The following is an 18,229-nucleotide window of genomic DNA, read 5'->3' as shown; positions in this document are numbered from 1 at the left end:
TGGCCCGTGAGCTGGCCCTGCCCAGGCAGGGGGGACCCACAGATAGGATCCCCCACTCCCTCAGCGGCCCCAGGGAAGGCCATGCCTGCGGTGGGGAAGCAGGCCGGTGAGGTACTTTGATGGGGTCCAGCTACTCAGGCCCGGACAAACATACTCAGGCCTCTGCCAAGACAGGAGACAGATGGCAGAGAGCTGGGGCTAAGAAGCAGAAAAAAATCCCTTGGCGCCTCCCACGTAGGCTCTGTGTGGGGATGGGGGGAGGCGGGCCGCAGCCCTGCCAGCTCCTCCCAGGGCATCCTGGAGTTGGTGCATGGGTCAGGCTGGCTAGGAGAGCAAGAAGACTGAGTTCTTACCCTGGGGGGCCACGCAGCGTGAAACTCTCATCTTCCTGCAGCTCCGACACCCCGCCTTTGACCTTCAGGCTCCACAGGTGCAGGCTGTTGTCGTCCAGCAGGGTGACCAGCTGGCACTAGGCAGGAAACGGGGCAGAAGCGTGCTGTCTCGTTAACGAGGGAGGGACAGCATTCACCGTGACCTTTACACACTGGGGCGGCCCAGCCTGTGTGGGTCATTTCCAAGAGCCCCAGAACCAAGAGACCCCCGGCTCCTGTTAGGGTGGCCGTGAACCGCAGCTGGGGAAAGACAGGTTTGTCCCGGGTCCTCCCATCAGCACCAAACCCGGGGCCACCAAACGCCTGCCTTTCCATGCGTCCTTTCTGGAAGATGGGAAGGTAGGAAGGGCATGGGGGCAGGGGGGCCTCACCTGGCCAGGCAGGAAGTGGATCTGCACTACCGCATTGTTCTCACGGTGCAACCCCATGAACTCCACCCCTGGGGCACCGTAGCTGGGAGCAGCAGGCTCAGGAAAAGCTCCACAAGGCAGGACCCCACCCCTCGGCCTGCCCGCTGGGCCCACGCGGCAAGGAGTGTAAATACCCAGCAGCAGAGAAGGGCTGCTGGGGGCGGGTGGGGGGCGGGGGGATGTTTAGGATGGGGAGGGGACAGCACCGGGCCAGTAACCTGACCCCTGAGGGTGAAGCCAGCCAACCAGGGAGACCTGTCGCAGCCAGGAGGGGTGAAGCATTATCCTGGCAACTGTTAGGCTGTTCACTGTGCCCCTGTCCCCCGCCCCACCGAAACCCATAACCTGAACTGCAACAGACTGTCAGCTACCACGTGGTGGCACCTGTGAGAAGACGCACAGGGCACCCGTGGGCCCACCTACGGCAGCCATGGCCGTGAGCCTTGGCGCTGAGAATCGTAACCGGGATATGGCCGTGGCCTGGCAATGATTAACCACCTAAGGAAGGGCTGAGTCGATGGAAGCTGGGCCTCTGCCCTCCTGTGTACACACCCGCTGCAGCCTCGTGCTGCTGACTTGCACCCCCAGGCTCCCTGCACCTGCCCTGCAGCAGTGGAGGGAGTTACAGCTTTACTGGAGGAGGTGGCGGCTGGGCTCTCCACGGGTGGTCCCCCACCTCCCAATTCCCCTAGGTCCCACCCTGGCTCACCCTGGGGGCTCAGGTCAGATTCAGGGGTGGGACTCCCAGACTCGTAGCGCAGCCTAGGCCAGAGGACCCAAGCAGCGATTCCCCATCCTGGGACCTGTGGGCTTGCCTCTGAAATGGACCCACTGGACCACGTCCAGCCGCAGGCCAGGGAAAGACTGTCCCCACCAACTAGGAGTCCACTCTCCTCCCCTGTGTGTGTGTGTGTGTGTGTGTGTACGTACGCGGGGGGTGTGCAGGGTCCGGGGTAGAATCTGGAAGAGCATCTGGCTTAGCACAGCTCCTCTAACCCAAGGCCACCCCACCTCTGGTTTGGACTGAGCCCTGGGCCCCGTCTACTGATCCTTTGGGGGTGGGGCCCATCCCCGGCCTCCACTTACTGCATTCGGGGCTGACTCCTAAGAGGGTATTTGGAACGTCCCGGGAACAAGAGGGGTCATCTGCAACTTGCTTTTCTATGGACAGTTAGGGGAGTCCTTCCTGAATCTCACCAATGCCAAGGCCCCTGGCCCTTCCAGGGCATCCCTGGGTGGGAGCTGGGAGCACGGAAAGGATACAGCTTGATGGCTCCGGAGCGGGTGCCGATGGCCAGGATGCGCAGAGAGGGGCTGTAGCCGAGGGCGCTGGGCTGGTGCGGGAAGCCATGCTCCACCGTCTGCAACGAGAACCAGGCAGGCACGGGCCTGTAGACGTGTCCCCGCTGCCCCTCCACGGCCGGGGGCAGGGGGTCAGTGCCGGAGGGAGGAGCCGCAGCAGAGAGCCACCCCCAGCAGGAAGAAGGAATTCAGTCTCGTTCAGGTCCCCACCTGGACCCACCTGGGCCCCACCCTCAGTCCATTTCTGACCCGGTCCTTGGCCACATGATGCTCCCTGGGAGCGCATTCTCCCGGGACACCGTGCTGGCCCCTTGCTCTCCAGGAACTCTGACCTGGTTCCTCCACCACCCGTACTGTGGGCCACCCACCCAGCCCTCCTGCAGGGGTGCGGGGGAAGCTCTGGGGGGCTGGCACATGGGAGGCACCAGGTGGCTCAGGAAGCCCAGCTGCACTGCAGCTCCAGGAGGGGCCCTGGGGTCTGACGGAACCCACGGCTGCCCTTCCCGACTCTGAGCCCCGCGAGGCTCCTCCAGCACTGAACATCTGCTCTGTCTCAAGTGCCTCATTGCCACTATGAGTTCTCTTCCCCCATCTTCCCAGGGAGGAAGCTTCTGGAGTGGTGTTGCAGACACATGCCTTGGCTCAGTTCTTCTTATAGAGATAATACACATTGTAGAAAACTTGGAACATATAAAGGAGTTTGAAAAAGAAGACAAAATCACCCACACTCCCCAAACTGGAGTAACCCTTCCTAACAAGGGTGTGTATCCGACTGTAAGCGTGTATGGGCCTATACTTAAAAACAGACACCTCAGAGAAAGACAAATACTGTATGATATCACTTATATGTGGAATCTAAAAAATACAACAAACTGGTGAATATAACAAAAAAGAAGCAGACCCACAGATAGAGCGAACACACTAGTGATTACCAGTGGGGAAGGGTGTTAAATTTTTTTTTAGATTTTGGGACTTCCCTGGTGGTCCAGTGGTTAAGACTCGGCGCTTCCACTGCAGGGGGTGAAGGTTCAATCCCTGAACTAAGATCCTGCATGGAGCGCGGTATGGCCAAAAAAAAGAAAATTTTATATATATATATATATATATATATATATATAATTTTTTAATGTTTTAAATAAAAAATATGAATAAAATAAAATAAAAACATATAGGAAAGGACAAAAAAAACCCCCAGAGACCTATCTGGGACCATGCCACAAGAATATACATACAGACACATAGCTCTGTGGTCTGTCTTTCCACCTATAGCCAGCCCAGGCTGTTAAAAGCAGTAAAACGACTTTTATTTTTCATTTTCGTCGCATGGTATCGGTATGGCTTGCAGGATCTCAGTTCGCCAACCAGGGATTGAACCCGGGCCACGGGCAGTGCCGAGTCCTAACCACTAGACCACCAGGGAACTCCCTAAAACGACTTTTAAACGGCTGAAGAATATTCCTCAGGGGGAGGTGCCCTAACTCACCAGGCCTCTGTTATTGAACATTTACTTTGTTTTCAGAGGTTTTGTAATTGCCAGTTGCATCGATGACTATTCTTGGGCTCCTATCTCTGCCTGCAACTCAGTATTTCCTTAGGCAGGTGTCCCAGGGGAGGAATTACAGATTAAAGAGGCGTGGGTGTCAGCACTAGAGGCTGAGATTGACAAACCATCTTCGGGCAGGTTTTCAGTTGTTTCTCAGTCAGCTAACCCCACTCTGCCCCACCCCATCCCACCCGCCAGGGGATACTGAACCTGTAGAGCTATAGATTCGAGCAGGACAGAGGATGCCCGCCAGCGATTTCAAAGTTTTGTGGGTTTTTTTTTTTTTTTTTTGCGGTACGCGGGCCTCTCACTGTTGTGGCCTCTCCCGTTGCGGAGCACAGGCTCCGGACGCGCAGGCTCAGCGGCCATGGCTCACGGGCCCAGCCGCTCCGCGGCATGTGGGATCTTCCCGGACCGGGGCACGAACCCGTGTCCCCTGCATCGGCAGGCGGACTCTCAACCACTGCGCCACCAGGGAAGCCCTGTTTTTTTTTTTTTAAACCATGGAGACTGCCCTGCAGAAAAAGGGTATCCCAATGAGGCAGCTCTCCTTAGGCCCAAGGCTCTACTCTGGGCTTCACTTGGCCTCCAAGGAGCAGAAACAGATAAGTCCTGGTGACAGCTGGAGCGCCAGCTTAGCAGACCCAACTGCTTTGCTGCCTGCCTGACCACCCAGGCCGGTGGCTCGCGGAAGAGGGGCCCTGTGCTGGGGTTGGCCCAGGGATGAGAGCTCCAAAGAGTGCCTATTCTGGGGACACGTAGGTGTGAGGGCCCCACAGGCTTGGTTCTCTGCCAGGAACACAGTCTGCCCTGCAAATGGCTGTACCTGGAAGGGTCAGCTGGGAGGGCAGCAGCACACCAGCAGGAGCCTTCCCCCACCGCCCCCCCACCCCCGGGCCCCCCAGGTTTCTGTTCAGCTATGTGAAAAATGCAGAGCCTGGAAAAGCCTCGGGGAGATAGCAGGGTATCTGGAATGTAAACATTTCCCAGGAAAAGGAGGGCAGGGCTCCTGACTCGGTGTGGGACGAGCTTCCCCAGGAGCCCCCACTAGGCCTTGGCTGGCCCCAGGCTGCTGGGGCCTCGGGAAGTCAGAGGCCCGAGCTCCAGAGAAGGTTCCTGGGATGACAGCCTTCTCCCATCATCCCCAGCAGCCGCAGCTCAGGATCAGCGTCTGGAATTTGGAGGACTCTGGGGGAAACACCCAGCAGGAGTCTGGTAGCCAGCAGGGGCCCAGACCCTGATGTACAGTATAACAGCCACAAGCCGTGTGTAGATCCTGAGCCCTTGCAATGTGGCAAGGGCCACAAAGGAACTGAACTTTTAATTTTATTTAATTTCTATTAACTTAAATTCAAGGATGGACCCTTAACTCGGTAATTAGAAAACTTCCCAGGTATGTTCTTGGGTTCCAAAGGAACAGGGGCTGGAGGCAGGCAGACCAAAGCTTTGAATCTCCTCTTTCAACTGTAAATCTTCCAAACTCTAAACATAGATCACATATTCCTAAAGAAAATTTAATGGCCAAATTGAGATGTGCTGTAAGTAAAAAATGTACCTTTGTATTAACAACAACAAAAAAATGCTAAGAAAAAAGTCTAATATCTATTGACTACATGTTGAAACGATAATATTTTGGATGTACTGGATTAAACAGAATGTGTTATCAAAATAATGTTACTTGTTTAAAAAATTTTATAATGCGCTTCTACAACATTTTAAATTCCATATGTCTCATCATATTCCTATGGGACCGAGGTGCTACCCTAGACATTTTTACCTCGGGCATCAGCAGGAAAGTCAAGCCAAAGAGAAAACAGTCTGCAGCTTTTTGTCAGGTGCTCAGGCCACCAGTTATCCTATCAACTCACTGGCAGGAAGTTCTCCTAACATCTCACCTGAGTCATACCTGCTGCGGATCAGCTCTTTTCCCTAACCCAGAGGGAGACAAAGGGCAGGCCCATCGTTCAGTCACTCATACTCATTCCTCATTTCTTCAGGGTCCTGAGGACACTGTGCCACCCCTCACTCCCGAACCACCTTCTTTTCCATAGGCTGGTTTAGAAAGAACAGGAACTGAGTCAGGCCCACGAAACTTAGAATCCCCAATACCACTTAAGAGGTGACAGGACGAGCTGCTTTGCCTCATTTCACGTGTGGTAACCGGGGTGATGCGAATGACTGCGCTGAGCGGGGCTGTCCTTGGCTCCAACAAGACGAGCCTCAGGACAACCACCTGACCGCCGCTGGAGGGCTCAGCTGGCCTCAAGGCGCACACAAGCCTTGCCTTCCTTCAAAGGTTCTCCCTCATTCCCTCATATCCCTCAGGGCATCTTCTCCAAGTTGACCAAGGCTCCCTCAAAATCAAAATGAGGGGAGGGAACTTCATGGTGACCCTGACTGGCTGGGGCCAAGAGGGTGGATTCAAATGTAAATAACGTGGTGACAGGGGATTCCCCAGGTCCCAGAGGGGAAGCGACCGGCTTCAACATGCAAATAAGACCCACAATCCCTAATGAGGCAACATGATATGACGTAAAGCGAGTCACGAGGTCAGGGAACTGGTCAAGAAAGGAGGTGCGGGGACCCCAGGCCAGTTACGAGAGGCCCAGGGGGTCTTGCTGGGAATGAGGAAGGGAGTGATTTGGACATGGGGAGAGAACAGAGGTCAGTTAATTGAGGGGAACGGGGAGGAGCTGGATGCCCAGGGCCCGAGAAGCCTGGGGAAGCAGGAAGTTTCCACGAGGCCCCTCTGCCTGCGCTCCAGCTGCCTCCCAAGGTGGGGTGCCCTTCCCATCCTCTGGTTCCCCCTCCCTCCGACTCCTAACAGCCTTTTAAGACGTGGTTCCCCCCACTGGAGCAGCAGGTCCACGTGGACAGGGACCCCCTCCAGGCTGGTTTAGGGTTTAGGCACAGTTCCAGGACCCAAGAGCATAGAATGTATCTGACCTCCCTTAAAGAAAGCAGCCCCCGGGGCACAGGAGGCGCTCAGCCCCAGGGGGGTCCTGCTGTGGACTTCCAAGGCACACAGCGACCCCGATCAGTCCTCCGCCCAGGACAGCGGGCCCGGGTTCCAGGGCCGGCCCTCCCAGCCAGAGACCCCAGCCGCCTCCAGCTCAGGTTCAAGCTAGGAGGCTGACCAAAGTGGGGTGTCCTCCCCTACCTCCTGAGCTCAGCATCCAGCCTCCCTGGCACTGCCCCCACCCTGCTACCTGGCTCAGGTGACCTGTGCCAAGGGAAGAGAGAACAATGAACTCTTTTGACAGAGAGCTGGGAAAGGAGAGATTTCTAGGAGCCGCCAAACTGCAACATTAGCCCGGTGTGGGAGAGAGAGAAAGCCCGTCTGTCTCACACTGGCTCCGGGACCCCATTTCAGGTTCCCGGAAGGGAGAGAGCAAAGGTGGTTTGTCGGAGAGCGAGGGGGCCCTTCGTCCTGCCCCCAGCAAGGGGGGACCCTGTCCAAGATGGAGGGCTGAGGAGTCCCTAGCACTTGCTGGGGGGCAGGAAGGAAGGCTGCCCAGGGGCACGGGGTGGGAGGGTGTGCAGGGGGTGGGCTGGGGGACAGGGAGGCACTGCCCCGTACTGGGTGTGGTCAGCCCAGATTCCTGGCGGTGGCAGCAACCTGGCCCTCCCTGTGCGGCTGTCACCTGACACCAGGGGCCCAGCCATGCAAACGCCAAGACCAAACCGCCCTGGACGGGGCAGCTGGTCAGGAACACACTGTTTGTTCAGGGCCTGGGGTGGGGGAGGGTGGCCCAGGCAGGAAGGGCGGCCAGAAGGTTTCACCAGGGGAGGCAGGGCCTCGAGGGTATTTTCAAGGAAGGGGTTTTAATTTAACATGAGCTTACGTCCCCTTGTCTCCTCGGAGTCACTTCCTCCCTCCTGAGGCGCCCAGTGGGTCCCGCAGTTCCCTCATTTGGTCCTCAGTGGCCCTGCTGGCACTGCCAGCTGACCTCTGTCTTCCCAACAGGCCTGAGGACCCGGCATCCGGCACAGGTGAAGAGATGGAAGGCCGCACCCTGAGGCCACACGGCTGTGGGCAGACGGAACCGGCAGCCGCATCCCCAGCCGGTGCCCCCTCCAGGTACTCAGGCTGTGCAAGCCTGGAGGCCTCAGTTTCCCCACCTGCAGAGTGGGAACAGCGCCCACCTGTGAGTCGTCAGGAGGCTGAGGCGAAGGTGAGGCAGACCCTGTAGGGCATCAGCTGTGTGTGGGTGCCGTTCAAAGCAAGTTAACTCACTCAGCCCACCAATCTGGGTGTAGGGGTGATTACGACGCCCACTTTACAGATGAGGAAACTGAGGAGCAGAGAGGTTAAGTAACGTTTCTGCAGTCACTCAGTGAGGAAGCAGCACAGCTGGCATCTAGACCCAGGCCGCCTGGCTCCAGGGTCCCCGCCCCAACCACTGCACCACCTGGCCCCTTTGCTGCTTGGCATGGAGCCCCTGGTGAACCGGAGCTGCCCCTCGGACAGTCAGTCCCCAGCAGGGGGTTCAGAGCATCTGTCCACAGACACAGCTCCTTCCCAGGTACCGAAGCCGAAGAAACAGGACGTGCTGCTCTCGGCCCGCCGGGGGCCATGTCCCTGCTCTCTCTGAGGCACCTCACTTGGTGCGGGTATCAAGGAGTTGCGCCAGATGGTACTGGAGGGAGAGGCCCAGCTGGTGTCTGCGAGCCTCTTGGACTGGCCTATGATGGTGCCACCGTCCCACCTCCCAGCTCACTGCCCTGCAGACCGGCACTTCCGGGATGGACACTGCCTGCTTCCCCAGACGTGAGGCTCTGAGCTCCAGCTCTGTGTATCCCACTGTCTGCTGGGACCCGCCCTCACCTGAGGGTGCCAAGATTCTCCACACTGAACCTCGAGCCAGATAACATTCACAGAGCCGTGCTGATACTGGAACCACTAGCCACCTAGGCCCTTCAACTCACACACTAACTCGTTTAATCCTCACACCAACAGTGTGGGGTGGCTGCTGTTACCCTCTCCACTTAAGAGATGAGTGACTTGTCCAAGGTCACCCAGCTGGTGAACCCAGGCAGTCAGGTGCCGAGGTTGGCGCCACTCACCCCTGGGCAAGACTGCCTCTCGATAAGTGGACGATCATAATTGTTGCTATTCTGTCGGAATCGAATGCATCACTTTCCTCAACCCTGCTCCTCGCCCCTCCTGGGCTCCCCAACCCAGGGGGTGGCATCACTGCCCAGCCAGGATGCAGGACAGCTGCCTCCCTTCCCTCCTACGCTCCGTCTATCACCAGGTCTCATCAACCTCTCGCCCTAAATAAGCCCTCAACCAGGGGCTATTTCACTGGCCAGGGGACACTGGGCAGCATCTGGAACAGTTTTGGTTGTCATGTCTTGGGGAGGCAGGGCCAGGGATGCTGCTAAACAGCCCCACAACTCAGTGGGCCCCCAAAGGCCCCAAATGTCAACGGTCAAGCCCTGCGCCCCAACCCCACTGCTGGGCCCCAGTCAGTCAATGCAACGTCTCCTAAGTGCTCTGAGCTTACCTGCTCCTGACTGAAAGGTAGGGGAAAAAAAAAAAAAGGTCCCAGAGCTACCTCCTCTAAGTCATAAATGAGATCGCTCACTCCCCTGCTCAAAACTCACCAGGCTCTGGCGTGTCAGACCCAGATTCCCAGGTTCCAGCCTCCCTTGATCCCACAGCTGACCTCACAGCCAGGGGGCCGGGGCAGGGCTGGCGTGGGTAGGACCACCCAGGCTCCCAAACCTTCCAGGATCTGGACTCACCCTCCAAGCCCAACCCTTCGGGCTCCACCATTCACCCAGAACCTAGATGAGATGAGTCTAAGCCCCACCCCTCCCCAACAGCCCCCCCAAGACGTTCCCCTCCCAGGAAGTGGAATTTTAGACCATCAGCCCCCTTCCTTCCACCAGACTATAAATGTCCTGGAGGGCAGAGGTCTTGTCTGAGATTCCCAAAGCCCCAGCGCTGGGCTGTGTAGGTACTCAATGCATGTCTCTTGGAAGTGAATGGGAGGAAGAAGGAATTCCAGGAGCCTCCCCTCCCCAGCCAGGCCTGGGGGTGGGGCAGTACAGTCTGGGGGCACGGGGTGGAGGGGGAGGCATGATTCTTCTGCCCCAGCCCCACCCCAGCCCCACCCTGCTGCTGCACAGTTGGAACTTGGGGCGGGGGTTCATCCCTCTTCACTGAGCCTGTCTATCCGGTTTCCACTGGAATTGGCCACCTTTTTGGGGTGTGAGATCCCAGCATCATCAAGGGCAATGGAAGGCGACAGGGGTCACCCAGGCGCCAAGGCAGATGCTGAGGTTCTGAGACCCACACCCAACACCCATGGGCTGCTCCCTTGTAAGTGAGAATGGCAGGCCGCAGGGGCCCAGAGATCCCCCATTCATAACACATGCACGCCCACATCCCAAGGCCCAAAAGCCGTGCCCGCAGCTTCCTTCCCCCAGTGGGAGGAGGTGTTCATTGAGGGAAGCCCTGATCCCAGAGGCAGTAGCCTCACAGCCACAGGTCAAGAAAATCAGAGGAAACCGGCAGAGCAGGTTGGGACCCTGACTCGCCTCGAACAAGGCCCCGGGAGCTCTCTCTCCCTGGCAGGCAGGCAGCCCCTGAAAACAGCACCTGACACTCCTGGACCACTGTGCTTAGCACGTCAATGATCTAATTCCGTGTAATCCTCACAGCAAGCCTACGCAATGGGTGACGGGCACAGGGTCATCCAGCTTCTAAGTGGCTAAGCTGGATTTGAAGCCCACCCGTCAGCATGTCCTGGAAGGGTCCTGGGACCCCCGAGGGGAAGAGCATCTTGCTGCTCCCCTTCCTGCAGTCCACCTTCCAGGGTGGAGGGAAGCTGAGGCACGGAGGCCAAGGGCCTAGATCAAAGCAGAGGTGAGAGGAGCGAATTGCCCCGAACCGGCTGCGGATTCCTTCCCCTTTACAGGCCAGCCCCCCGGGAAGCCCCATGATCGTGGGTAAGAGGACACCCGCCTGGGGGGCCTTAGGAGCAGGTGTGGAGCTGGGGTGGTCAAATGCCAACCCCCACCCCCACCCCACCCCCGCCGACACCTTCTCCCAGGTGCCTCTCCCCACTCACCCAGGCCTATAGCCGGCCAGAAGGAATTATGTGTTCTGCCTGCAGGGAAAGCTGTGTTTTCCTTTGAGGGTAATTTGAGGAGGGAGGGAACGGCCATGGCCTGTGGCCCCAGGGCTCCAAGGAAACTGGCATCACAGGAACATCGTTATACTTCGCAGGGTTCAACGCACTTTCACCTTTCCCGGCCCTAGGCCTGCTCCATAACCCCGTGAGGAGGGAGGCAGGACAGGTTGTTTTATCCCCATTTTACAGGTGGGGAAAACTAGGCTGGAAGAGGCGGGGTGACCTGCAGAGGTCACACAGCCAGCGAGAGACATGGGACAAGGAGAGCTGACTCCTGGGCGTCCTGTCACCCTTTCCCAGGAAAGCCTCTAACCAGACCCCATTTCCAAAATCCAGTTCCCAGGAGGCACAGCAGGCAGCGCCAAGTAAGTACCTTAGTCCAGGGAAAAGCGACCCCAGCGCCAGCCCCAGCCCGTGGGGAGGGTGATACCTTTTGTTTGTTTGGCCACGCAGCGCAGCTTGCGGAATCTTAGTTCTCCAACCAGGGATCGAACCCGCGGCCTCGGCAGTGAGAGCGTGGCGTCCTAACCACTGGAGCGTCAGGGAATTCCCTGGGCGCGTGACACCTCCGTGCCTGCCATAAACGCCCGGCCGGCCCTCCGCTCCCCTTACCTTGTTAAACTGGAAGAGGTCCCGCTTGAGCCTCTCCCTCGCGGGGTCATGTCCCGGCCTCAGGAACCTCCTCATCTTGCTGCGCGCAGCCCCCTGGGGAAAGGGGGGCAGCTGCTGAGCACCGGCCAAAGGAGGCCCGGCACCCCAGAGCCCGACCCGGCGCCCAGGCCCGCTCGCCCAGCTTAGGCAGCCCCTCCCCAAGCACGGCAGGCGGCCGCCCCCGGGGCCGGGCCAGCTTCACCCTCGGCTTCCCCACGCCTCACGCCCCATCCGTGGAGCGCGGTTCCCCGAGAGGAAACCGGAGGGAGCCCTGGACCTGGAGGCCGGAGCTGGTTAATGCTCCGACGATTGCTCCCGGCCACCTGTGGCCTAATAAAGCCAACAGGAGAAGCCGGGGGAGGAAGCCATCTAGCCCGGCTTTATGGGAACAAGGAGGGCCAGAGGCCCTGAGGTTTTAAAGCTTAATTGTTAACCTGTTTTCTGAAAAACCATAAAACTCTGGCTAAACAGAAAGGGCAACTTCACAAGCCGCTGTCTCCAGAGCCGGCTGGAAGGTGGGAACGCAAAGGCTGTCCACCTGGGCTCCCAGATCAGAACCCCGATGGGGGAGGGGAAATGCGCCGACAACTGCAGGCCAGGGCCCAGCAGAACTCCCTGGGGTGGGGGTGGGGTGGGGTGGGGGCTGGGGGCTGCACACCTGGGCAGATGCTTCCTTCTAACTTCAGGCAAGGCTCTCCAGCAACTCTGGGCTTAGGCTGCTCCCACCCGCCACAGCCGTCCGGAACCTGAGTGAGTGAGGTGCAGAGCACACAGTCGGGGGGTGCTGGCCCACCCCACCCCACAGCCGGGGCCCACAGGGGAGCTGGGTCCGCCCCCACGGCTGCTGGGGGTCTCTCTCTGCAAGCCCAGGCTTCCAGGCTGTCCCACCTCCCACCCTCAGCTCTGGCTCTCCAGTTCCAGCTCCCCTGGGCTCTGATGGGGTGTGCTCGGAAAGGCTCCCTTTCCCAGGGGCCCAGTGGAGAGTAATCAGGAGGAGAAATCTGCTCCCAATAAAGAAACCAGCCCCAGGCCCCCAAACTGTCCTCCCACCGTAGAATGCATTCCCAGTCCAAGGGGAACTATTTCTGGCTCATCCTTGGGGGAAGTGGGTGGGATCACATGTGCTCCAGCTTCCGGCTTCCAGGAGCACAACCTCCCACTGACCACAGGACACCAAGGCCCGTCCTCGGAAATACAGGGGCTCAGGCCCACCCTGGAAATGGCTCCATTCACGCCTGACACTATAAGGGAAGGAGGCAGAGCCAGCCCCTGCCCTGGAGGAGCTTACTCTGGGGTAGGGGCAGGTAAAGACAGGACAGTGCACAGTGCCGGGTACCCTGATGGGGGGGCACAGGGGCATCCGGCCCAGACTCGGCAACAGGGGAGTGTCCTACCAGAGAAGAAGGTAGTTAAGCTGAGACCCGAAGGATGCCCTGAAGTTTCTGGCTTCTTGAAAGGTGACAAAAATTAACCGGCAGGCCAGACTTTGCATATGAATGGACCCTGGCAGGCACATGCGTGGCAGAGTTGGGGGGACTTTCTGGCAGAGAGCATGTCCCAGGGCAATCCAAACATCTCCAGCTGGGAACAGGCGGAGACCAGCCCTCTGAACGCCTCACCTTCTGGGGACACCGAAAAGGCCACCACTTGTGAGAGGGTTGGAGAGTAGAGGTCTGTGCCTTCACATTTTGGGGGGGCCAGAGCAGAACGGGGAGCCCCACTTCTCCAAGGAACAGCAGGTAGTCGGGAAACTCCCAGGTGCTCACTTGACCCGAGGCCCCGCAGTGGGTTCAGGGAACAAACACGGGAAAGTCCCGGAGGCTCCTGGGCCTGGGAGTGAAAACAGACTCGGGGCCTGCAGCGACCTCGGCCTCCTGGACAAACAGCTGGGCTGGTGGCCTCGCATTCCAGCCATGGGGGAGGGTAGCGCCAGCTCATCAACCTGCCACTCCAGGCTCCTGGCGACGCCCCGTCTCCCTCTCCCGGCCCAGGTCACTGGGTCAGAAGCCAGAGGAGGCTGGGAGGGACGCCCTGGAGGAGGAAACGGGCCTGCAGACTCCAGGGAGAGGCCACCCTGGGCTCTGCCCCGGGGACCCTCTCAGGCTGCAGGGTGGGGACAAGCGGGCACAGGGCCATCTGTGCCAAGGACCCACAAAGGCTCAAGGGTGACACCGCCCAGTCCCAGGGGCAGACGTGCAGGTAGGAGTGGGGGAGACAGGATGCGGAGCTGGGTGGGAGAAAGCCCCACTCGGGGAGGGAGGGCGGGCACTCCATCCACCCGGCTGCCCCTTGGAGCCCCTGCTGCCTACCAGGCACTGAACCAAACCTTTGTGCGTTAGAACAAGGTGCACCTAAACCTCATCCTGGATGCTCGTTCTCCTTCCAGAAGCCTCCCTGGAAGGTGAGTGGAACATCCCCACGCGGCAGACATGGAAAGAAGACCACAGAAGCTGGGCAACTCATCCAATCCCTAAGAAGGTACCAACAGAACTAGATTTGACCCCAGGTGTGGTGAACTCCCCAATCTTAGGTCTCTGGGAGGCAGCAAAGGATGCACAGACAGGACAGAGGATGCCTAGTTACAGCCGTGCAGTTCCAAGGCGCAGACACATGCAGACACACACACTCCCACATGCCTTCAGCTCAGAGCCAAGCAAGCAGTGTGGGTCCTGGCCTCTGGTGAGGTCTGGCTGGGCAGAGCCGGGGGCCCTTGCCTGGACCTGCCACTCATTCCAGCCGGGGGCTGGAACACCACTGGCCTGGGGTGACGGAGCCAGGACCTTCAGCGTAGCTCCCAGTACAGAAAAGCTGCCCATGTCAAGGCATAAAAAAGTACCATCCCTTCTTGAAGGCGGACAGGTCTGGGACTGGCTGGACTTACCTCCAAGCAAACCCTCAGCTCCACTCACCCCAGGCAAGAGGTTCTCTGCGGAGAAGCTTCAGGAACCTGGGCCTGGAGCTCCCTGGTGTGGAACAGATCCTACCTACTCAACCCACTCCTGACGGGGGCGGGGAGACGTAAGGGAAAGAGCCCAGGGCTTGGGAGCCACAGCCAGGGCTCAAGCACCACAGCTCGGCTCCTCCAAGCTGGGTGGCAGCTCCTCGAGGTCCGGAGAGCTTGTCTGCTGCAAGCAGTGGAAGCAACGGCAGAAGTCATTGCCTGGCGCGGAGCAAACACTGTCTGAGGACCGGGCATACGACCATGACAGACAGACAAGATCCTCCAGCTCACCAAGCTTACATCCTGGCAGGGGAGCGCGATGACTAAGAGGTACACAAATCAGTCAGCGGGACGGTTTCAGAGAAAGCTCAGAGCCTACAAGAAAATAAGGGAAGATGCTCAGCTCGAGTGACTAGGGTTTGGTGGTCAGGATTCAGCGGACCTTCCCGAGTCTGGGTCTGCGCATTTGCCGTTCCTTCTGCCTGGGGTTCTTTTCCTCCAAATACTCACGAGCCTCCCTCCCTCGCCTCCACTCCAACGTGCGCACGCTGAATGAACGAACAGAGGTGATAACACCTCCACCCAGTCCTGAATGGTAGGAAGTGGTCAGCCCGCGGGAGGATTCGGGGCAGGGCGTGTCAGGCAGCAGGCTTCCGTGCAAGGAGGGATGACATGGGTCAGAAGGGGGATCTGGTGGGCCACAACAAAGAGCTTCAGTTTGACTCTACTGGGAACCCCCTGACAGTCCTGGGCAGGGGCCTGATGTGGTCCACCCTCCCCTCCCCCACCCCATGTCCCCTTCTGCTTGGCCCTGTGTCCATCTCCTCAGCCCCCGCACCAGCCCCATTCACTGTGGTCTCCGTGCTTTCGTCTCCACGTTTCTCTCTGACATAACCTTGCCCCTCAAGCAGCATACAAAAAATCACCTTCCCAAAATCATCTCCCCCTGACCCCATCCGGACCACGGTCACCGTGCTCCCTCAGCGCTCGACTGTGCCTTATGCTAAAACGATGCCTAAAACCACTGTGGACTCGGGCACTCGTCTACCTCTGTGGACGGTCTCCCCAGCCTTGTCCTGCTTGTCATTAAGCTGCTGGGAAAAATCAGAAGCAACCTAAGCGGCCAACAACAGGGGGCAGGTGAAGGGTGCTCAGCCCGACGATGGAAAGGGTACAGTCGTGAAAAGGGCGGGAGACGATGGCCATGGAAACATATGTCCAATGTATCCAAGAGTCAGGTAGAGTCTTAAAAATATTTACATAAGTCGACAACACAGTGGAAGGGTTATGGGATTACTGGTGATGCTTTTCTTCTTTCTGTTTATCTGCCTCCCAGGCAGGGGAAATAAGAGGATCACACGGGAGGGGCCCAGGTCCTGGTCAGGTGTGAGGGCGGCCCTGCGCTCACAGTTGGCACTCAGTCCTGCTGGGGGATCGCTCCTGCCCCGCCCACGGCTATGGACACCAAATGGGCACAGAGGCAGGGAGTAGACAGGTGGGTGGAACCAGCTGTGTGGCCTCATGTTTCAGGCGCCCCTGGTCCGGGGCGAAAGGATGTTACTGCTTTGCAGGCTGTGACCGGTGAGGCGGCTGTGAGCCTCAACAGGAAGGCCTGGGAGGAGCTGGCAAGCTCTCAGGTGCTGTACGCTTCAATGTCGCTTTTACCGCGAGGGATGTGGGGTAACAGAGTTCAGGGGCCCCCCAGGCTGAGAAGCCCCCCAAGTCTGACGCCAAGAAGGGTCTGCGGCAAAGACTGGGGAAGGAAGGAGCTCCGAGGGTCCCGGCTTCCTGCGCTGGGGGTGCCACCTGGCTAGAGCACAACCCGTGCCGGGGGCGCTTCCTGAGAAGAAACACCTTCTCCATCCGCTGAACTTCTAACGATTGCCCAACCTCGGCCTCCATTCCTGTCCACTGCGCCCTCCGTCCGTGTCCAGACCTACCTCTGAGCCGCCCTCCCTGCTCTGCCGGGCTCTCTGGTCCCTCGGTGGTGGTGGCGGGGGCACGTAGGGAACAGGGCTGGCTGGGCCATGAGGCTTGCTGACCTGTGGCTGATTCGTACTCATTCTCCCCACAGGTCTGTGCCGCGTGCGTGGAGCTGGCCTGAAGAGTCCCCCGCCGGCAGCTGACCTGGCGATTCCCTTCGCTCTCACTGCTCTAATCACCCAACACTGTTGCCCGCCAGTGAAACATACCAGGGCCTAGAGTTGGTCTCCCCACACCCTGATGCCCACCCTGGAAAAGAAAAGGAGAGCTGCGTACTTGGCAACAGGCTAGCAAATTCACACCCTGTCTTCCCTTCCCATCCTCTGCACAGACCCTGTGGCAGGCACGCACATAGACCCTGCCCCCCCCCGCATCTCAGGAGCTCAGGGCAGAGACCAGTGGAGGCAGAGAAGAAATAAGTGCAGGCGAGTGGGCTTGTCTTGGCTCCCCGCTCCAAGCAGCAGGTCTGACTGTGTCACAGGGAGGAAGACGGGGGTCCCCAGAGCAGACGGCTCATCCCACGCTGGCACTGTTTGGGGTGCCTGGGCTAATCTATCCCCAGGAGACCAAGGCTTGGCCAAGCTGCGTCAGCCTGTGCTGGAGGTGTGTGATGGGCCAGCCCCCTAGAAGGTCCCTCCACAGCCTGGGCATCTCCACTGAGCTGCTAAGAGAGGCTACATCCGGAAGCAGGACTCTGGACATCTCAGGCCCACGGGAGAGAAGGCTCTTGGGGCCACGCTAGCACCTGCTCATGTTCACGCTCTCCGGGAGCACGCACGGCACGAGGCGCAGTCCCAGGCTCCCCTCCGCTCGTGCTTCCCACAGCCGGCGGCTGCTAAGCTGCCCTCCCTTCCCCGACATCCTGCGTGTAGCTTTGGCCTCCGTCCGCCGGGTGTGAGTTCGCCCCTGCACCTCCCACGGCGGGGAGTGGTAAGAGAGGGCTGTAAGCAGCTGGGGCAGCTGCTGACCCTTGGGCACCTGTCCGTCCCAACTCAGATGCCCACGGCTGCTTTGCCAGCGCCTGAGTTATCCTGGGAAACCCAATCTCCCAGAGGCACTGGGCAGCCCCTGGCCAGCAGCTTAGCAACCAAACCTTGGCAGAAAGGGCACCTCTGTGGAGGTGGGACTAGAACACCGAGAGCGAGGGGGTGGGAACCACAGGATGGCTGTCGCTGTTGTTGTTAGGTAATGAAAGGGATCGAGAGGGACTGTGGCCAGATGCTACTTGAAGCACTTTGCAAGCATCATCTCATGTAATTCTTACAATTACTTACGAAATAGCCAATTCTGAGAGCTATGGAGCCTGGGCAGTAAGAGTCCAAGTCCCAGTCTGAACGCCAACCAGGCTGCAGACCGTCTGCTCAGTTCAAGCCTCCCTCCCAGGACAAAGGGGCTCGCCAAGAGCAGCTGGATGGGACCACCTGGGGTCAGCAACTAGAGCCTGACCTGGCCCTCCACCCCTCACTGTCCGTCCCACGGAGCCACAGGCCAGTCCCACCGCCCTGGGAGGGCCCTCCTGCCACCCCCAGGCTCTTCCTGCAGGATGAGTGGGAAGTCGGAATGCGTGCGTCCTCCCCACATCCCCATCCTGGGGGCCTCAGTCCCCTTCTGCAATCCAACACCAGACTCTCTCCAGGGAAGTGACAGACTGGATGTGGTCAAGCACAAGGAAAAGCAAAGCAGTTCTGGGGAGAACACTGACGACTTGCCCGGGGTGGGCGTGGACAGGCTGCCTGGCTCATCCCATCAAGCTCCATCCCACGGCCTCCGACTTGCCTCAAGACTTGAACGGCTGACCCAAGCAGCTTCCAGGCTATGTCGTCTCCATGGGGGAGGAACCGGGCCCCACCTGACCTGTCCAT

At 59.0% G+C, this 18,229-nt stretch overlaps 1 protein-coding gene across 8 annotated transcripts in view; it reads right to left on the bottom strand.

Moving 5' to 3' along the window:
- Window positions 1-18,229, bottom strand: part of LLGL2 (LLGL scribble cell polarity complex component 2) — a 33,857-nt gene that overhangs the window by 11,412 nt on the left and 4,216 nt on the right. For 6 of the 8 annotated variants that reach the window (XR_014326955.1, XR_014326956.1, XR_014326958.1 and 3 more), the window contains exons 2-6: window positions 12,102-12,189; window positions 11,405-11,497; window positions 2,066-2,163; window positions 764-845; window positions 354-469 (exon numbers count right to left, since the gene is read on the bottom strand). Coding sequence is in view for 3 of the 8 variants with exons in the window: in XM_082860942.1 (XP_082717068.1) it covers window positions 354-469; window positions 764-845; window positions 2,066-2,163; window positions 11,405-11,479 (371 nt within the window). In the remaining 5 variants the exon portion in view is untranslated. Of the gene's footprint in view, window positions 1-353; window positions 470-763; window positions 846-2,065; window positions 2,164-11,404; window positions 11,498-12,101; window positions 12,190-14,675; window positions 14,760-18,229 lie in introns of all 8 variants that reach the window. The other 2 variants (XR_014326959.1, XR_014326957.1) reach the window with 2 other exon arrangements.

Source organism: Leucopleurus acutus (genome assembly GCF_964270905.1).
Source record: "Leucopleurus acutus genome assembly, chromosome: 19".
Taxonomy (NCBI): domain Eukaryota; kingdom Metazoa; phylum Chordata; class Mammalia; order Artiodactyla; family Delphinidae; genus Leucopleurus; species Leucopleurus acutus.
The sequence above is the reverse complement of the archived record's forward strand: the minus strand, read 5'-3'. Positions and strand labels throughout refer to the sequence as shown.